The sequence below is a fragment of the Tauraco erythrolophus genome, chromosome 1, assembly GCF_009769465.1.
Source record: "Tauraco erythrolophus isolate bTauEry1 chromosome 1, bTauEry1.pri, whole genome shotgun sequence".
NCBI classification, from domain to species: Eukaryota; Metazoa; Chordata; class Aves; order Musophagiformes; family Musophagidae; genus Tauraco; species Tauraco erythrolophus.
The window spans coordinates 11115027-11137022 of record NC_141465.1 but is presented as its reverse complement, the minus strand read 5'-3'; the positions used below and the strand labels follow the sequence as shown (position 1 = coordinate 11137022).

Sequence of the window (21996 nt, the reverse complement as noted above, 5' to 3'; positions counted from 1 at the left end):
TCTCAGAGAGTCTGATGTAACGGTCGATTTCTATCTTCAGTTTTAGTTGCATCGAATTCCTTCCTTCATTTGTTATAAAATCACGTATACACTGACACATAGCAATGTCTGTAGGAAGGGATGATACGGAATATTTCACTATGCAGTGACAGTGAGGCAGGACTTACTGGAATGTAAAACAGGAACTCCTGTGGAGGAGGGTTGCCATTTCCCGAGCACTTCAGAGTGATGTTATCGCCTTCTTTAATGGTACTACTTTGTGACAGCACTTGAATAGTCACCTTCTCTGTTGGATCTGCGAAAATAATGTACACATTTAACAGCTTCTGCAAAAAAAACGGAGTAACACTATGCATATGATATTCATGGCCGAAGAGTATGCGGTTTTATCATCAAGCAGATGAAGGCATTCGTACGTGTGGATCTTCTTATAAAAGAAATGAAGTTAATCACACTTTCTGTATTTTGCAAATGAAGTAAGTGCGAGGAAGTCACATGATACAAAATTCATTTTTCTTCTCCAAAATACCTGCAACTGAAACAGCAATGATTACAACCATGTCGTGTGCTTAAAAGAAAAAAACCCTGATCAGTATGACTAGTTTCATGGTGTGATTTCATTATGAGGGATTAACTTGTCCTCTGTGAAGCTCGCTGTTTGGAGAACTGCAGCAATCAGAAAAACAACTGAAGCTCTCAACGTCTTCCGTTAGTACTAGATAATAGCCTTCTTGCATTAAAAAGAAAGAAATATGAACTAAGCGACTATGTTCAGCCTATTCTATATGCTGATCACTACAGGCTTTCAGAAAGATGAATTTGGTGAACATAATAGGACCCTTAACATAGTCAACATAACTGTAAATGTAACATACTTCTGTCATGTTCAGTGAAGTTGAACTATAACTTACATTTTACTTCGGTAATTTTTTAAGGCAAGGACAAAGTATGCTTTAATAGATGCCATTCTTTTTAAGTAGAAGCCTAAATATAATTTTTCAAAACCAAAGCAAAACGAACAAAATTAAAGGAAATAATATGGGCAGATAACTCTCACTGTTTTAATTTCAATGAATGAATAAAATTCCACCAAAGACGCCAGTTTTGCATTAAGACACAGTACGGTGCACCTTATTACACGTTAAAAAGAGTATATGGCAGAGAAACCCTTGCCCAACAGTTGATTTTGTGTGTTTAATGAAGCATGTGCTCTACAGCCCTTCTGATCCTTAAGGCATTCATCATGTCTGTGTTCTGCTATGGGATTTCTCAATAGCAGGAGCTGCGTTCTGCTGTGGCCTCCTGATGACTGAGAGCCCGAACAGCAGCATTTTACTCTTTATGATAGGAGGAGGAGTCCTGGGCTTCAATAAGCCACATCCTCCCTCCTTCAGATGCAGCAGCCTCAGCTCCCTTCCACGTCCCAATGCCTTCCATCTCAGTACCTTCAATGCTGAAGCACAGCTTTGCCTGCTTAGGAAAGGGAATTCCAGCATTGCTGGAATATAATAGATGTGAAGTATCTGGCCAGGAATCACATGCATGCCTCTTGGCAGCTGCTGGGCCAAAAAAAACCCCACAGTTTCAGGGACTGTCTGGTAAGCTAGCCGGCTGCAGAAACTTGTCTCTCCTGTCAAGTTCACGTGAAGGTGACAAAATTTGAGAAAATTATCATAAAGGATGTCTAGATATACCCTGGAATTGCTTAGGTTTTGTCTCAAGTCTGAAAAAGGATGAGTTACAGTGAGAAAGACTTTAGGACTTTAATTTGGAGCAGGTTTTCCCACAGAGATGAAGAGAACTGGAATAAAAACGGACACAGTTAAACAAGAACAACATTCTTGTGTATCACCAGTCTTTCCTATAGAAATACCTTACCCTTCTATCTACTGCAATCAACTAGAAGCAAATTCTTCACTTCATTCTCTAAGCTGGAAAAGAAAAATGAATCTACAGAAGTAAATAGCAAAAGACTAATTAAATTGTTCTCTAAGCTGACCGGGTCACCCTTCTGAGGAAGATACAACCCGATGACAGGAAGACACAGTGTTCAATGCAATGCTGAGCGCTGCTCAGCATGAGTAATAACATGCTCCCCTGCTTCCCTTAACAGGAGCAGCCTAGTGAAGGTATATCTTGCCTCTCAGTGGCACACGTGCCCTGCTTGGCCCATCTTACCTTGTGCTTTTGTAAACCTGAGACTTTGCATCTGCTTTCTGCAAGAGCAAAATTCTGGGAGCCGGCACCAAAGGGCAGTTATTTAGTAAATGAATGCTGCTATGCCAGACCTGCCACGGCCACAACTAACATCATTCTGCATAATTTCAAGAAGAATATCAATGTCTTTGAGTCTAATTTGTTATGTAAAGGAGTTTACCCATAAGAAGATAGAGACTTAACAACAGGGCATGACTGGAAAGTTTGCCTGACAAGTTATCTTTTTATACCGATTAATGCTGAGCAGAGCCCAACACAACTGGAGTCTAGATAATTTAGGCATCTGAGATAGCATCCAACTATCCAGCTCCAGGAGTTCTCTGGTATTACTCATGTTACTTTCTGTAGCTTGCTTGCTACAGCTGCAAACCAGAGCCCACAGTTAAGTACTGATAACTACTGATAGCTGATTTAAGTTATCCATTTTCAACTAGCAACCAGCTCAGTTGGAGCTAATTAACTCTTCTTATACTAGCTTACAGTGGCTGGCTGCTCTTAGGATGTCAACTAGCTGTTAAAACACTTGAGTACTAGAGACTTCACTAACCCAGAGCTACAAAAAACAGTAAAAAGTTTTCTAAATCATGACTGAACAGGTCTTTAAAAAAATCTTGTGCAGGCATAGTTCTAAGCATGCTCTCCCCGTTTCTTTATGCTAAATGGGAGTCTCACTAGATATCAGAATGAACCACAGGTCATCTTTATGATTTCTTTTTCTACTTGCCTCAGAGATACAAAACATGATAGTTTTGACAGTCAATCTGAAAAAAAAAAAAAGCTGAAAGAAAGGCTTCCATTTCTCAGAGTCAGTCTGCCATTTTTTTCATCTGCATTACATCTGAGCCATAAAAAAATCAAATTTATTGAGAAAGAAACTAATTAAGATCACTGAACCAAATTAAAAAACAAAACCAAATCAGACATGTCATTATCATCAACTAACAGCAGTCAAGAAATCCATCTCTTGCAGCTTTGAAGGTCTATTAATGAAGAGTTTCAAAAATTCATTTGGAGATGTATTTGAGCAGAGTAAGGAATTGAAGTTATAGCAAAGGAAAATAGAAAGGAAATTGGGTAACCCTGTACTCAAAAAGCCAAACAAGCTGATACTTGAGGTCTCTTCAGTGCTGAAGGGGTACTGAAGGCTCTGCCTGCCTCCCACTGTTGGTGAAGTCCCAGTACAATGATATTGCCCATCTCTGGGGAAAGAACCATCTTAATTAAGTTGTGTGTTACTAGACCAGGATTAAAATATCTAGTCTAGCAAACATTAAATGTTTAATACGGACTGCACATGATAATCTGGTGCAGTGACTATTCTGTAGTGCTGTGCAGCCTTCTTTTTCCCCTCATATTTCCTTCTTAATTGCAAGTGCACATAATACAGGCATCATAGAAATCTGCAAGAGCCTCATCCTCAACAGGTGAAGTAGCCCAACGCATGAAAGTGGTGGAGAAATGGAGACGGCATTGGTAGTAACAGCAAGTACTTCTTTCTGGTCATTGCATTTCTGTGACATTATGGTGAACATCTGCCATTCACAGTCATGGGGCTCCACAGATGAGAGAAAAAAAAAAACAGCGAAATTTGGTACCAAACTTTAAATCAAAACCAAAACCTAAAAAAAATCTCTAAAGTGATGTGATTGGTGTCTGCAGGCTTGAAATCTGTACGTTATTTCAAAGGATAAACAGTCAGTATCCCAGAAGTTTTCTTCTCCATTAGTTCTGCCAGTTGTCATTCTGGAGAAACAGCTGGTGAAAAGGTGTTTACTCTGGTTTCTCCCAGTGAAACCAAGGAGCAACTGCTCAAAACTGATCCCTATTCTGGGGGTCAACAAACTTTACATGTGAAGGAGAAGCAACCAATCCGTAGAACGTACCTTGCCACTTCATTTTCAGGGCAATGGAGCACACCTGCTAGCTGCAGAAATCCGGTCTGCGTTACTAATTCCTTTTATATTCAACTGGATTACAGAGCTGTTACACAATGTAAACTAGGCCCTATCAGATGTCTGGACCATATAATTAGACCCCACCACTCCCAAAACAGAGACTTTTCTTTTACAAGCTGAAGTATTACCTGAAGCGACAGAAAGATAACACCTGACTGGGCATCCTGCATATCTCCTGTTCCTCTTTATTCTGCTACGACCTGCTGCCTTCTACAGTCCTTCAGAAGTGTCATTTCACAAGACTTTCAAATGCCTCTTCCCCTTTCTCTAACTGCTACCACTCTCTCACCTTTCCTTGCCAACTGTCTGCTTTCTTCACTCAGAGCAGAAGCACAATTTCCATGTTGGTCAGTAACACAATAAAGGAGTTGCTTTAGGACTTGGGCCAGATGAAGTAATTATTTACACAAATTCTGTACTACCAATGTATCCAATATACAAATGCTACATTTTAAATGTAAAAATCAGCATCTTACAGCTGTAGAGAAGGTACTGCATTTTGTGAAAGGTAGTCTGCCAGCATTAGCTGTTTGACGCTGACTCTGCAAAACTGAAAAACATTTGAGTATACTAAAAACTATATTGTGTACTTATTGCACATTTCAAGGGGCACAGAGAGTCACTCTAATCGACCTCTCTAACTTCTGTTGAAGTTCTGAAAAGCCCATTTCACTGTAACTTTTTATGGTTACCACTTTCCTCTTGTCAATGCAATCTTGGTATTCAGTATTCTACTGTTAGAAAGAAAGAAAGAAATCTCAGGTAAATCTGAAAATAAGTAAAAAATACACAGACAACATACTCAGACCTTCTTGCTGCAAACCAGCTTTGAAGAAACCATCTCGACAGCCAAGCAGCAACGTCTCTGTAATTTTGTAAACTGTCTCTGAGTTTGCTTTTTCCCCCGAGGCAGACTTCATACAGCAATAGATGCTTTTTAATAACTTACAGTGAACATCGAAGACAACTGGTTCAGATTGTATTGTTTTCTGGCCAGATGGTCCATAATATGTCACAATGCAAGAAAACTTGGCATTTGCATCTTCCTTTGTTGGCATGTACTGAAGAGATGATGTCATGGTGAAGAGTCCAGTTGATTTGTCTACAGTCTTTTGCAAATTTATGACCACAGCTGAAAAGGAAATACTGTTTCAGTGTCACACAGACAAAATTTGCAACTTTTTTTCTACATTTTGTTGCCTGCACTGTATTTTTTATCAGGTTTCAAACATGCAAGCAACCTGCCAAATTACCCAAGAGATTTACAAAGAGTTTTTCTCTAGTATTGCCACTGACGTGTATCAGGAACATTTTCTCAACAACATAATCCTAACATACTGTACATTTGAAATCAAATCAAAACAAAAACCTAATTGCAAACTGGTGGGGTTTTTCAGTACAAATCTCAGCATGATTTGTAAGACAGAAAGATGATGTCAAAAATGCTGACAAACCCAATTTTTAGGATCACACTTATAACTTAATTTTGTAAGCATACTCTGTTTAATGGAAGGTGAAACACTGCGGTCTGATCAGCCTGTCAAAATCAAATTTGAAAGGGAGAGGAAAAGAAATGTTCTTCCTAAATATCCTGGAAAATAAATGCCTGTATAAGGAGATGGTAATCTACACGGTCCAAAACACAATATTGGACAGGTGTGAAATCGAGACAGTTAATACCTTATAAGAAGTTAGAAATTAGATACAGGTTTCTAGTAGCTACACAGGCTCAAGAATAGCTTTGCAATAGCTTTAACAAAGGCAATCTTCCTCCCCATGATGTGGTTTTAAAGCTGGAACTGAAAGAGAGAGATTATATGGCATAGCTTGGGCCTCTGAAAGGCCTAGAAGCTTCCTTCCAGTTTCATCTTTCCATATCATAGTCCTCCTCAAAGGAACAGTACATTAGACTAAAGCAGAGCCACTCTTACAAGCACAGCTAGCTTTTCAAGCATACACCTGTCTGTGGATGCAGGGACATTGGCCAGCACTGAAACATACCTTCTTCCACGGGCTGCAAAACTCTCCCATTTTTGTACCACGTAACATTGCCTTCGGGATAACTGTCTCTTGCAACACACTCCCCGAGCTGGAAAACAGACAGGAATCGGTCACGGGTTTTCTCCGCTATGTTTTAACATAGTTCTACTTTTGCTTATGCTGCTTTGGGTAAAGACTTCTATAAAGTTCAAGTGCTTAGCCCCAGCCACTTTTTTAAAAATAGGACAAATCCCACCAGTGAGGCTTAGGTACAATCTGGAAGAGGGTTTGGTGGTGGGTCCAAGATCAGGATGGCCTCTATTTGCAGAATCAGGTGGGGCTAATTCAGTAGCGGCGAGGGAAATGCTCTGCGCTCAGCTATAGACCATGATCTCTTCCAGGCAGGTGTGCACGCATGCACACGCACACTCTCTGAGCCTCAGCCCATCACCTCTCTCTGTCTTGACTGTAAAGGGACTTTGGGTAGCTGTCAGGCACATACTTTGAGGGAGAATGCTGCTCTTACCATTTGTAGCTTCTCTGTTTCTAAGAAGTCTGCTTGATGCAAGATTTCTGGTTGAGAGGGTTGTTCTAAAACATAAATAGGATAAAAGATCTAGTGAAGGGAGCACAAACAGCTGTTTGAAAAACAAAAAGTAACTAAAAGATACATGGACTTTGAGATTAAATAGAACAATCTGGCCTGGTATAGTCCTACCTACACTTTGCCATTAAAAGAAGAAAAAGTGAGATACTTCTACCTCAATATCAGCAAACACATTGAAAAGGAAAAACCATCACCTTAAAATATGTCATACGTTCCATAATGAATTCCATGCATTCTGACAATATATAGTTTAGCCAGGCAGACTAGTTTGGCACCCAGGAGGAGAGAACCTGATCTGATCTAATCTATCTGATTTATAGGATACACATGCTGGAGAAGGAACCAGAGGTATAGAAACTATAGCCACAGAAAAGCAGCGTTACCGTGGATATTACTGTAGCTGAGCTGTCACATTATAAAGGAACGAATTCAACCTAATCATTCTTCTAATGTTTATTTTTCCTAACTGGGATTGTTACATTTAAGAAATTCAGATGACAGAGATAAGTGTAATTACTCCAACTGATCCTGAGTTTGTTATAACTCTTTTAAAAAAAATAAACTACTTCTTCAGTGGCAGTATGTCTTCTTATTTACTTTTATTATGGTAGATGGACCTCTTAGCTTGCCAAAGTGGAGGATCTATCAGCGTTTCCATCATAAAAGACTACTCTCTAGAGACTATATAACTTGTCTGTTAAAATAGTTTGGCCTGAAGCCCAGAATGCAAATTTTTACTTCCAAAAAAGATAGTTTTCCCCACAATTTTGAAAGAAGAGAGGGAAAGTGAAGGGAAAAAAATAAATCAATGTTTATACAGTCAGAGAAAGCCTCTACACCCTAGCAATACTGCTTAAATAATCATACGTATTACATACTTTTAGACTGAAACATCCTTAACTAAGCCAGCTTACAGAACCTTTTTCCCAAATCAAACTTCCTATGAAATTATGTATGTATGTCAGTAATCCCAGCCCAAAGTGAACTTCATGCTGTCTTGTCAAAATCTCGACGCACTGGCGGAGTTACTGAAGTGCAGGTGTACTGCTCCTGCTGTCGCAAAGACAGCAAGCCAACACCTTTTCACAATATTCCAGTTGCTCTGTGTGCGTGTGCACATGTTTGCACGTGCGTTTACGTGCACAAAAACGCACAGATATTCTTTGCTTGGAAGGCTATGCCAGGATGGAACAAGAACAACAGCTCAAAAGGGAAATGGAAGGCAATAAAAGAAGCTATTAATCCGACATTTTCAAACAACTTTGCTTGTGGCAAAAAAAAACCAAAAAACAAACAAAACAGTCAAAACTATACACCAAAATCATCACAATTTCTTGAAAAGGCTAATAAAGGTATTGAAAAAAAAAGTGCATGTTTATTTCTCTTTTGTTAGTTATAAAGGAAAAAGGTTAACCTATTTTCTGTAAGAACCTGTCAAGGACAAAGCATTTCATGTCAATTCAAGCAAATCAGGTTTTACAAGACCATTAACAGGCCTTCTGGTTCAGATTTTCAGATCCCATAAACAAGCATAGTTGGCTGCCTGTCACAGTCACCAGCTGATCAAACCACAACGCCTTCTCCCCCCTCGGCTTTGCTTCCTTTTGTCTCTCATCTCCCCCAGGACTGGTTTGAGAAGACCTACTCTGTGCCTTGGACCCCTCTGCAATGCTCCTGCCGAGGGAAGGGGAGAACCTCCTGTTCCGTGTCTCTCCCTATTCTGGGTGCTCTGGTGGCCGAGCAGATGCTCCAGCTGAGAGGCCACCACCTGCTCTCTCGGAGCAGCTCCCGAATCGCCTGCTGCCCACTCCCTATGGCCGCAGCAGGTGCACCAAGGTAATTTGCTATAAAAGACTGATTTGGCATTTACCAGCTCAGCGTCTGAAGTGAGAAGAAATTTTAAACTTGGCAGCAGTGGAGCCCACTTTTGTGGGTTTGCAACTTCAGCACGCTGCTTGTCTCTCGGCTTAAGAGCTTGCCAGAGTACCCTGCAACTCTATAAAGGTCCTGTAATAGGGGAGAAGGAGCTCACTGCCTGCAAGAGCCAAGCATCGGTGTAGCAGGACAGCAGCTAACGTCCACCGGGCTGCTCTGCTTTGGAAACTTTGGCCATTTATTTCCGAAAAAAAGATGTTGACAGGATCCGTCTGGAAAGCTGGTAGAACTTGTTTGAGTAGTCCAGCGAGCGAGACTAGCAGGTGGTACCTGTGCAATGAGCCACTTCAGCTCGTTAGTTCTGAGTTAATCAGGCAGCACAGCTGAGGACGTGACAAGCTCCAGTGAAACCCAATGTCAGTCATCACTTCTGGGATACAGCTGAGTTTCAGGTGCGCAGTGTTTTAGTTTATGAGGGTTTGTGCTGCTGCAGCTTAGCTTTGTATCTGTGGTTCAAGAAGTTAGAAACTCCACTGCTAAATAAATGGAGCTTGCAAGCTACTCTTCTCTCTTTCATAATTAGATCAAGCAAGCAAGCACGCACAAAAAATGAAACCCCAAAAACCAGACTCAAGGAAGTTAAATGCAAAGAAATGTTAAGAGAACTCTGAATAAAGTTGTGAGCTCAAAATGAAAACCAGCAAAGATAATTTTTTCTTGCAATGCTAAGTCAGCCACGTTACATACGTGGCATGCTCTATTCTTATCTTCCTTAGCAAATAGAAGCTTTCTGTATTAGTATTAATGCATACAATAAAACATCCAAGCTGTGCTCCATGGCTGAGTTAGCATGGTGTTAATATTTAGTACGGTACTCAGTAATTCAAGCAGTTAGCATTTCGTTTCACCATATACCACTGTCTCATCTACATATTTACTGCTGCGTGATAAGTAAACACGATAATTCTTTATCATTTCCTTTGAAGCACTGTGTTTACTATGCGTGCTCTGAGCACACTCCTCCCTGTTGTCATTAATTCGATTGTTCTTGCAGTCAAATTGGAAGTGAAATGAGGGAAAGGAATTATTGTTGACTCCTAATCTAGATTCAAACTCATTTATGCCACTGACAAACTTCGGCCTGGACACCACCGATGACTCCCTGAGAGAAGCTTAAAGTTGCCCTTCAAAACATGAATTTGCTTTTCAAGCAGATGTATGATCTCTTTGAAACTGCCCAACCCTGCAAGCAATGTGTTCTCACAACACAGACTTAACTTTGACTGTGCAAATCTGCCTCTGAAGAGCAACAAAAGCCAAAGAAAACCCATAGAAAAACATGGATGCCCCATCCCTGGAAGTGTTCAAGTCCAGGTTGGATGAGGCGTTAAGCAACCTGGTGTGGTGGAGGGTGTCCCTGCCCATGGCAGTGGGGTTGGAGCTAGATGATCTTTGAGGTCCCTTCCAACCCAAACCATTCTATGATTCTGTGACGCTGAGGGAGATACCCACTGCAGCCACAGGGCTACACTCACCTACAAACACTAACCTTAGTCTCAGCAGACCTGAGCCCCTAAAAACGATTAACAGATGCCTGCCTGGGGCGAGTCAGGGTTTGAGGGACTGCATGTGCAAGCTCGGAGCTGGACTGCACCTCAGAGCACTGATGTTGGCACTGCGGATCAGCCTTGCCATCGGTTTGTAGCAATATCCAATGCTAATAAACTTTGCTGTGCTCTAAAAAGAACTGCAGACTGGTCTTCCTCCCAGTAGTTCAGCAGGGGACAAAACAAGCATTCCGGGCTTGCAACTCGTTTTCCTGCCCCTCGCTCGCTCGCAGTTCATATCCTTGCATACGAGCTGCTCGGAGCTGGTTTAAACCTCTCCACTGATCTAATCCTGCGGACCGCACACAGTTAATGCTTCCTTCCTGCAAAAAAATCCACTCAGAGAACAAATGGAAAATAATCAGTGCTAATTTTACATTTTTCATTTCCAAGGCCAAATGACATCACATAAGTGAGTCATTATCAAAGCCTAAAATTCTCTTTGAGCCAGCACTTATCATGAATAAACTGCAAGTGCAGGCAGTCCTGTTACGTAAATGCCACCAGTAGATTACATTTTTGAAAGCTGCAGAAATTCGCTAGTCTTAGTAATTTACTCAGCCAAACTTACTTTCTTGGCTTTAATCTTTCCCTTAAACAAAAGTTTCCGTAATTTACGATTCAGATGTTGATGAATGTTAACAGTAGTAACATCTAGATTTACTTACTGAAGACTCTGACTATCGTTGGCTCTTCGGAAACATCATCTTCTGTAACTAGCATACATACAAATCTCTTTTCATCACTGATTCTTGCATTCTTGATGGATAATGTATAGTTTTCTGAGAGACTCAACCTGTCTTTGTAGTCTGGCACATCATCATACTGTACATTTTTTTTTGTTGATGATCTGAAGGCAATAAATACTGGAGATCCGTTTGGCATTTCCTGTAATAAAAGGATAAACACCTCTATTTTGCATAAACATTCATTTAGAAGTTCCTGAAGATCTGCAATTGGTACAAACCCATAATTAAAAAAAATCTGAAAACTACATCAGATGGGTTTTTCCTGATTAATTTCTGCCGCACGAACAAGAAATTCGGTGTAATACGAGAGCTAGTTTAAGAGTGCTGCGGTACACACTGAGAATATCAGCAGTAGAAATAATTTCAATACTTTGGCTCAACCTCAGCATATCACAGGACGTTCTCTGATGAAGGCTGGTGGTGCTGGTACCACCTGCGTCTCTGTAGGAAAAAGTATATGAAATAGAAGCATTCCTGAGCTAGACTCAAGAGCTTCAGTTTCCTTTTTTAATGATTGTTTTAAATATTCATATTGTTTGTCTGGGATATTCAGACTTCATTCCAAATGCAGGATTTAATCAGGCATAACTGCCTATTTTATTCTAAATTAGCTTTTAGCTTTTTTTTTTTCTCTTTGCTTTTAGAGGACCCAAGAACTTGTGGCATGGGAATATACATACAATCAAATACTGTTCTTTAGGCACCTCAGGATAATCTGCAAAATATCATTTTCTAGACATCCTCCTTGTATTAATCAGTATGCAGCTGTCATCCTAAGAAGGAATACAAAGTTGACAGCCTTGCACAAACCTATCGTATGAAAAATTTATTTTTATGAGAGACAAAGTCACAGGCTGAGTTCTGCAGGATTTCATTCCCCCCTCTCCTACACACACACAGAGCAGCGACAGACACTGTCTGCCTTTAAATAAAGCAAAGTGAAAGGCTGACTCCATCTTTTTTGGTTTTGTCCCCTTTTATCCCTCACACCTTGCAGTACTGATGTGAGTAGCGTTCCCAGCACAATACCTCAGCTTGACTGCAGAACCCACAAAAGCATGACGATGTTGTGACAAGAGATGAGTGGTGTCAGAGCCAGGCAGGGAGCAGGAGGCAACAGCTAAAGTGAAGTTTAAATTCCCTTATAGTCTTTCTCCCTCTCCCACTTTAAACTCTTGGATTACTCTAGATGTCTGTCACAAGGGAAAGAAAGCTTTGCCTTGACTCGATGCACACAAAGTTGGCTGTCAAGTCCAAATGAGCTCTTAACTCCATAAGCCCACCCAGTGCAGGAGCACGCACAGGTAGATGCTGAAGGGAGCAACACCTGCTGCTGCCATGGTGCAAGTGTCCCAGCAGCTCCGGGCTCTCCCCAGCAACCCAGATTGCTACTCCCAAGGCAGCAGAGCAGAAAACGGAGTTCCTCCTTCTTCCAATGAAATAATCACCTGACCAAAAAAACCTACACCAAACCCTCCCCCTGCTAAAAACAAGTGTTGCCATGCCGGGAGCTGCCCTAGGAGAATAGGTATCACTTTCCTTTGGTTGTGTGGGCTGTGTCTACAATTTCATACAATAGCAATTGGATGGGCTTTTCTGCACATCAGGTTTTGTGTCCCTTTCCATTTAGGAGAAGCTGTAACATCGCCATTTGCTGCTTGGTACTTGTCCGAGATGAGCAATCCAAATGCATCGGAAAGAGATAATGCATTTCTTTTTCTCAAAATAGCTTTGCATCTCCATATAGGTGGACTTCTTCCCAAGAAAAGTCAGCAGACTCAAAAGCACATTGCAAAATGTAAGCCCTGTCTTCTGCATGCTTATATGAAACAGTTTCCTGCACAGACTTCTGACTTCATTTCCCAAAACATGCTTGTGGTGCAGGAACTCCTGAGTGGATGAGGGCTGCAAAAGCTGCAGATTTCCAGGCCCAAGGGAGGGAAGGAGCCAGGAGGGATTATGAAATACACCCAGTGGCAGACCAGTCTGCTGTAAAATAGGCAGGTGGATGTCATTTAAAAAGAGAGAGAGAACTATGTAATTTTAAATCCACTGTCAGAGTAAACATCACCTGTTATTGCTTGCAATGTTTTGGTTTGAGCACAAGAAGAGATTTAGATGAACTGTACAGTAGCAGAAAAACCAGTTGTCCCGATGTCAGTCTGAGAAGCAAAAAGGTTTTGGCATCCTGGTGGTTTCTTCCACGTATGCTCCCAGGTTTCATTTGACTTTGATATGCTTATTCTTCTTTTGGACCTGGATGCCGATTGCATACAGAAGTGCATCCTGCCACGTTCCTACTGCAGGCGGACCAAGACAACCAGGAGAGCACCGGTGGTTTTGCCTCTGTTCTCCGCACACAAGGAACAGCAGAGCAAAACCACCAGCAACCCTAAGGTCAGCTCTGCCCTCTTTTTCTGCTGTGCATTAAACACACTGAACAGTACTGAGTGACTGTCAGATCAACCAGACCCAGGGACAGCGCTTTCCCAGGGATGAAGCACGCCCTGCTTCAGGCAGCCGACTTCAAAAGTATTCAAATGTGCAGCGATGGCTCTGTCCAGGGAGTGAGACATCACTGGGTAACATGCCAGATCTCTAATACAGGTTGGCGGAGAACTCCTGAATAATTATTTCTCTTAAACAATGCGATTAATTCCTCAAACCTCTAATCTATGCTTGGCAGAAATTATGCAGATTGGAACCTTACAGTCTAACACACACAAGAATGAATGTCTCCGTATCCAAGGCAGAAATCCTATCGATTGGAGCCTTGTAATCTCGCACACAAGAAATACACATCTTCTTATACCAGCTCTAACAAATGTAAAGGTAAGATATACTTACATATTTCCATTTTCCAAACATGAGACCATCTGGTACTTCTAGACGACAAGGCATGGTAATAGTATCTCCATATACTGCATTTACTGTGTACAATCCCAGAGCTAGAGGAGAAACAGAAAGAGAGGAAACAGGTTTAAGCATTTTCTTGAAGTTCCATGGGCTAGCCAATGTTCAGTTCATAGTTATTACAAAAGCAGAATCACATCCTTTGTAAACAGGTATTTTCCAGCATGTAGGATTTATTCCCAAACCTCTGACAAAACAGGGTTCTCGTCACTAAATATGTTTACTTAAACATTATGACCTTTTCAGACTCATGTTTTCTGCTGCGATTAGTGGGAGCCAAGTAGATTTTCAAACAGGATTGCACCTGCTCAACTGGATGAACACGTACACTACAATCAGTATCCACGGCTGTCACCCCAAACTTAAAACTTGAAAAGGAAAATCCCTAAACCTTTATTTTCTTCATCTGAAAAGCGACTTCTTCCTGGAGAGGTTATGTTGCAACACAATATTGTGAGGAGGCCAGCAGAAAAGCAATATTCTGACTGCTGCACTACATAAAACTTCGAAAAAAAGAGTTAATATTAAAGCGTTGGGTTCCCTTAAACCTGGGAAACAAACTAGTCTGCACATTTAGGTTTTGGAAAAATGAAGTGAAATACTTCTATGAATTATTGAAGAACAGCTTTTCTGGAAACCTCAGCACAATGTTATCGTGCTAATGCATACAAATTTACAGAATAAAACTGACCCACTTATTTTCATTGTCCAAAACATGTGAATTGAACAAATACAACAGACCCTAAAGTGGTGAAATGTTAAAACACAAGTTAAGTTTAAAGGGGAAGATGTTACAACTTGGTGCACTTGCTATAACGCAACTTTGCTCTGCTCCTATTTTCCGTAGCTCCCCTGCTCGCAGTGATGCTCGCCGTTCCTTACGCAGGAAGGAGGTTTTGCCTCCGGAGCTTGCCTGGTGTCACTGAGCAAGTGCAGTGGCTGCCTGCTCTCACTCACACGTCTGCGGCTTTTGTCAGGGTCTTCTGCCCAGAGACTCAGGATCTCCCCTTCTGCTCTCCCTTCATTTGCAACTGGAGCTACAAAATTAAAGGCTAGCTTCCAAAGAAACCTTACTTAAGAGAGAGGAGTAGGACGCTGGTGGTGTAGCCAGGGCTGCAGAAACACCTAGGCTTCTAGAGACATTAACTTTTCGAGAGATTCCCCCCTTCTTGCTAGAGCTGGAAAAACCAAACCTGTTCCCAAGCACCTCCAAAAGACCGGAGCCACAGACCCTTTATCTTTCCCAAGGCACTCACTGGGATGACCTGACAATTCTATTGCTTTCTGCATGTGTGCACTCTATAGGGAGGTTTTCCCAAGGGATTTTTCTTTTTTCTTTAAACACAAAATCATGTATTTTCACAGAGCCAAACACCGAATTCCTTGCCTACAATTTAAATTGGAAAACCTCCAGAGGATTTTCCTCAGGTGAGGACTTCAGAGCTCACTGTTAGCACCAGCTCCTATTTGTATCACAGTGACAATCTGGCTGTGATTTGTGCTGTGTGCTATTGCACAAAGAAACAGTATTCCAAAATCATGCCTTAGAGAAGCTTACAACCTAGATGGCACCGCATGGTAAGGTAGAGAAGCAGGCAAGCAGGGTGGAGCTCAAGGGATAAGGGAATACAGGAGATAACAGGCTCCACCACCCACACGTATCTTAAATTTTCTTTCCTTCACACTGCTCCTTTTCAACTAAAAAACTGCTAATCTTCTGATTCTGTTATATAATTAGTCACCAACATACTTTAGGTACATCATTCACACTATAAGGACTGCGTGCTCCAATTTGCTGCATGGTTTAACAAAGTCCAGCTGTTTTCTAAATGACAACAGCAGTTGGTCCACTAGATGGGGCTGAGTAAGCACAATCTCCAAAAATGAAACAAAATTTTTTTTAAGAAATCAGCTAACCTCAATTTTATGGAAATAGGACCAATGTTTTATGAAATCAAATATAAATGGAAGTAAAATTCAAAGCTGGAACAAATTTTTCCCTTGGCCCTCTCTTAGACTCATCCTCATTCTGATCTCCAGGAGGACAACACAACTTCGTTTTTGCAAGTTGAATTCCAATTTTCATTTCTGCTAGAGCTAGAAAAACCAGTCCTTTTGGTTCCTCTCTGCCATGGGTGCAAAATTACAAGAGACTTGCAAATATATATTCAATTAGTAAGCTGGTTAGTACCTGTTCCAATTTCAGACAAGTGTCATTTAGTTATTTGAAATTCTGTAATAGTATCTTGCATCACATGGAAAAACAGAAACTGCTCTTCCTGCTAGGAGATATTCCCTGTCATTAGCAGATAACAAAAAGACCCTGTGGGATCTGTAATGTTGTTCTCTCCTAGATACCTGTTTAACCCCCTGCAAGTTGCTACGGTAATGAGTAAGTGCTATGAAAGACTTGACAGTCTCATGAGTGTGAATGAAACCGTTTCTGGAAAGGATTTACATGTATGGCATTCGGAGCAGGTAATTGATGAATGGCCTGAGAAAGAGAAAGGCTGGCCTCTGATTTTCAGAACCCTTTCACCTGAAAGGCATCTCTTAAGATGGACAACACACCCTCAAAATCATGTCTTGCCGTAAATTCTGCCTAAACTAAAATCATACCGTTTTCTAGGAATTTGTTAACGCAGAACCCAAAAGACACAGGTTTTACTTTAAATAAAGAGAAATGGTCCTTACAAGAATACAAGAGGTCCTGCTGTAAAATTTTCTCCTTCCACTTCAGTAGCAACAAATCTAGGACATTTAAGGAGCGCAAACTAGTTGAGTAACTGCAAACTTTTCACTGCAGAAACTGCAGTAATCTCCACAAAACAACTTTGAAAACCTATACATTAAGAAACAAAACTAAGAAAAAAAAAACATCTCAACAAATTTGGAAATTACCCTCTCTGTTGCTCTTGGATATATTTGCAAAATGGTGGGATGAAGAGGAAAATAGAAGAAAATGACTGCTTAACTATATGACAGCGCTTACCATCAATCACCATTTTCTGAGAGCCCTTTACATAGTTTCCAGCTCATCCTAAGGAAAAAAGAACTGAAAGCAGGATCTACGGCTAGATAACAAATTGCTCTGTGCCCTAACACAACACAGGGTCAGTGTCAAGGCCCTCATCTCTCGTTAACTGCAGGTGGGCACAGAGGCAGCTGTAGGGAATTACCCTGCAAGAAGCCACCGGACACCATGCCCTGCCTTGCTGAATCCCTGATGCACCTTTCTGTAGCTAATTAAGAGCTCAGCGAGCTCCCCCGCATGATTTTCAGGTGTCGCCTTCGAAAACTGTTGTCAATAATAACACTAATTCAGAGGTAGGAGCAGGTCCCATGTATGCCAGGAGCAGCTCTGCTTGAACTAGCTATGAATTAACGCTATGTACCAGGTTAATCCAGCTCACTGTCCTTCCCTGTCTTTACATACATGTTTGGGTGGGCTGAGGCAGCTCTTAACTCACTTCTTCCTCTTTCATCTAGTGCTGAAGAATCTCTTAAGCCAGATTAAGCATTTCCACATAGGTTAGGGCATGGGACGAAAGCAGCAGCATCAGGAAAAGCATGATGACTTGGTGAAAGATCCTCACAAGGCACTGCTGAATTGAAATGGCATTTTCTGTTGATGGTGTTAATTACAGCACTTGCCACATCCTCATGGCAGTGCTAACTGGAATCCTTCTTTGTCCCCCACTCTGCCTGTATATCAGGGGGAAGAACCTAACAGTACCTACATACCTGGGGGACAAAACAAAAAAATCTGACTACTTGATCAGAGGCTTAAAGGAAGAGGAGGGGCTGTTGTTATCTTAAGATCCTCACCAAGAGTATATCATTGTAGGTCACAATTTAGACTAATTATTATTTTTAAATCAATGGGGTCATATAAGCGGAAGGGACAGAAGGTGAATATTTAAAAATCAGGAAGCTGACGTCTCTCCAAAGAAACAACAAAAGCTGTAGGAATTGTGTGAAAAGTAGCTGTTTTCTACCTCTACCTTTCATTTGAAATACCAAATATTTTTCTTGCTGTAAACACCTTTTTTAAGTGTTTGAGAGTAACATTTCCATGACAAATGTAAAACATTAAAACACCCCTTAGATGCAAGATCCACTGGAGACTATGAACCTGCATCTGAAAACTATGACTAGCAGAGGTACTGCCCAAAATTCACCTTCACTGGCCTGCTCGGCTGCCTCATAGCACAGCCTACTTCCAGTTACTAAAGCCATGGAAAACTAGGCAGCTGAGCTTCCCTCAACACCCTGGAGCCCACTGATTTAAATGGAGTTTTACATCTACAGAGATGTCCTGTATTTCCTTCTGCACCTAATTTTTTACTGCTAATGCTTCTGCCCTGCCAGGTTCAGCAATGATGCTTTCTATGACGTTTTCCGGACCCAAGGAGCAAGGTCTCATTACTGGAGAACAGCAGGACGTGTTGGCCACTACGGTTCTTTACAGCAATCATCACCAGCAAGCAGGGGAGGTCAATTAGCAGCTTCTGACATGGAAGTGTTCAAATCCAAGAGCTATTATGTTTATTTAACACCTACTTTGGAAACTGTAGGTTAGGTTTGGCACTACAAATCTTTACTTGAGGCTTTGGCCCTCCCATTTTATCTTCAGGTAGTCAAGATTATCTTGTCAGTAATATGTTGTGGGAGGCTAAAAAGTTCTGCCTAATGAAATTAATATTTTATTAAGTTGCTTGTTATCAGCTCTGAAGTAGCAACAGGTGGATTTTTCTTTCTGCCCTCCTCACCACTTCCTAAAGGGATTTCACGTATACAGGCATACACACAGGTCCTCTTGAGCATCCATTTAGGTACCAGCCAGGAAACACCAACATTTCACAAAACCAGTAACTGTGTGTTCTTAAGATCAGGAAGTCACCTTTTATTAACAGTACGTTTTTGTTTTGTTCTATTTTGGTTTTTGTTTTTTTTTAAGGGCAAAGCAGTATATGAATGACAGCTGGTTGTCGACACAATGCAAAACATATTAGAAAAAACTGTCCAGCTTTGAATGAATGAGACAAGACTTGACAGCAGGTACTTACTGTCCCGACTGTTGATACTGATAATGCCTTAAAGTGGATTTTAATAGTGAAAAGTATTTTCCATTTAATTAAAAGCACTTTTTAGAGAAAAAAATCAAGAGACTTCACAAAATTACAGAATGGTTGAGGTTGGAAGGGACCTCTGGAGGTCATCTGGTCCCACATCACTGCTCAAGCAGGGCCACCTAGAGCCAGTTGCCCAGGACTAGGTCCAGACAGCCTTTGAGTATCTCGAAGGATGGAGACTCCACAACCCCTCTAGGCAACCTGGGCCAGAGCTCAGTCACCCTCACAGGAAAAAAGTGTTTCCTAATGTTGAGAGTCACGTCCTGTTCCTCAGTTTGTGCCCATCACATCTTGTCCTGTCACTGGGCATCAGTGACAAGTGTCCAGCTCTGTCCTCTTTGCATCCTCCCAGCTCTCTCAGCCTTTCCTTATGTAAGAGATGTTCTAGTCCCTTTTAACACCTTCACGGCCCCTCATTGGACTCTCTCCAGTATGTCCATCTCTCTCTTGTACTGAGGAGCCAAGAAATGGACACAGTGCTCCAGATATGTCCTCATCGGCCCTGAGTAGAGGGCAACAATCATCTCCCTTGACCTGCTGGCAATACTTTCCCTAATGAAGCCCAGGATACCATTAGCTGCCTCTGCTGTAAGGGCACATTGCTGGCTCATGTTCAACTTGGGACCAGAACCAGGATTCCCTGGACCTTCTCTGCAAATCTGCCTTCCAGTTGGCTGGCGCCCTTCCATGATAAACTTCCAAATTGGACTTTTCAGACAGGACTCAACTTTGAATTACTTTTTTCTCCCTCTCTTTTCCTTGCCTGGCAAAAAGCAACTTTTCAGTAAACTTTCAAGACACTCACACCACTGATCATGGGAGCAGAGAACACAAAATACAGCAAACACGTCATGGACCTTGAGTTTCCCTACTTGGGCCTGACAAAGTCAGCAGAAAAAAAGGTAAGTCCTGTATGGATATAATGGGACTTTAATCATCCTTTGTGCTGAGCCACACACCACTCAGTCTAGAGTCTGCAGATCTCTGCAGCAGACGCCCTGGTGCCATTTTTTCAACAAGCTTGTCCTTGTGATCCGGCTCACTTCACTGAACACAAGAGCTACAACGGGCACTCTTACGCACAGCTCACACAGACCTGCCCTCAGCTGTTCATCTTCTGACGTAGCACAGAAAACACAAGATACACTTCAGAATGTCAAAAGACTGGTTAAAGAAAGAAAGAAAAAACAAAAAGGCTTATGTTATCAAAATTCACACATATGACAGCCTCTATTTCAGTATGGTGGCTATGATCATTCCTTGTTTCATATGCTGGACATCAAAATGGGAAAGCAGGGCAAACACTTCCAAGAAAATTCAAACACTGATTATCTTCATCGTAAAAATATGATTAAAACCAAAAGAGTGTGTGTTTGTGGATACGTTATCTGATACAGCTTATATAAACAGCATATTGTTTTTTATCTCTACCTATTTAAATAGTGAAACAAATCCACACAAGGGTAACTAGGGCTTCAAAAGCACTATTAGTTACCAGAGAATCATCAATATTATCCAAGTGGGAAACTAACTGCAGATAAACATATCCAACAGTATGTAATGGAACATACACTTGTAAAACAACATAACAGAACTTGCTGAAGGGTTTCTTATACTTTATCACAGCATTCCTTCAATGAGTTTTAAACCCTGAATAATATTAGAGCACAGGCAATTTTAACACCAAAGGAAAAAAATCCTTTATCATCTTAGAAGCACTGATGCAACAGACAGCAATTACCCTTTGGAATCATCACTGCTAACTTGAGCTCTTTGAAGATGTGAGTAACTGAGTGTGAATGCACATTCGGAGGTTTGCTTTTTTTGGGGGGGAAGAACCAACTCAAAACATGGTTGTGACTCTGGAAGATGTCAGAGCTGGGAAAAAAAAACCACCTACTTATCTCCAAAGACACAAGTAGCCAAACCCACACAAACAGGAGCACTTAGGTGCTTAACACTGACTTTGGCAAGTACTCAGGCAGATTAGGGAGATGGGGCTTGGCACCCAGCAACATCAATGCATCAGGCAGTAGACATCAGGAAACAGGCAGGGTATTTAAACTAAAGAGATACTCAGGACACCAGAGTTGGAGAGCAGGCATTAAACGTCAGCAGAATTCAGCTATCGTTACTCTACACAAGGCATTATGCTTGTTTAAACCCCCCAGAGTTTCTCCTTACAAATGAGGGAAAAAATACTAACGGGCACACGTCAACACTTCAAAAATCCTCTCTCTTGCGAACACTAACAACTAATATGCTCCTACTCCTTTTAAATTCCATACAAATCAAATGGTTTTTTTATCGGTACAAAGAAACCAGCTATAATTAGAAACTAGCTGAGATAACCTGTCCCATCTGACCGAGGCTGCACGGGCTCTATCACCTTATCATCAAAGAAATCCTCAGCCTCCTCCTCCATCTCTGGTATGGAAGACAGAGGCCGATGCATGCTTCCCACCGGCGTTTTGCTCTGTAGTTCAGCCAGTCACGCGCTGCGCAGGATGAGCAGTTTTCCTACACAATCACATAGCTTGGCTTTCTACATGACCCAAAGTGCAAGCTCAAGGCTGAGGCCTCCATGAGTTTAGGTCCAAAATCCCACCAAGCACTTTAAGCACAGTTTTCAAAGTCCCCCAGTAAAATTCCGTGTGCCTGTTCACGAACCAGACTACTCAACTGCCGTTATTTCACTTAGGGCTATTTCTGCTCTAAGATTCCAGAACATCCAGCTGTTTCAGTATTTCCATGACTACTTTCCCCGCTTCCCACACCAGAATACAGTGTTGGCATCTGTACGCTTCTTTCCTGTGAGCTTTGCTTGTGGCTTGATTTGGAACAATTTTAGCACAAGCTTTTGAAATGATGAAGGGAAATTTCGATCTGCAAGGCAGAGGTCTTAGAAAGTGATGTCATTCCAAGAGCAGATGGGTTTGCAGTAGATGCCACAGTGCA

General features: G+C 41.5%; 1 protein-coding gene across 1 annotated transcript in view; it reads right to left on the bottom strand.

The window, feature by feature from the left end:
- Positions 1 to 21493, bottom strand: part of ALCAM (activated leukocyte cell adhesion molecule) — a 40744-nt gene extending 19251 nt beyond the window's left edge. Inside the window, exons 1-7 of the mRNA XM_086622871.1 lie at positions 21391 to 21493; positions 13838 to 13938; positions 10910 to 11129; positions 6679 to 6743; positions 6174 to 6261; positions 5122 to 5304; positions 168 to 295 (exon numbers count right to left, since the gene is read on the bottom strand). Coding sequence (XP_086478997.1) covers positions 168 to 295; positions 5122 to 5304; positions 6174 to 6261; positions 6679 to 6743; positions 10910 to 11129; positions 13838 to 13938; positions 21391 to 21493 — 888 coding nt within the window. The remainder of the gene's footprint in view (positions 1 to 167; positions 296 to 5121; positions 5305 to 6173; positions 6262 to 6678; positions 6744 to 10909; positions 11130 to 13837; positions 13939 to 21390) is intronic.
- Positions 21494 to 21996: the final 503 nt, after the last annotated feature.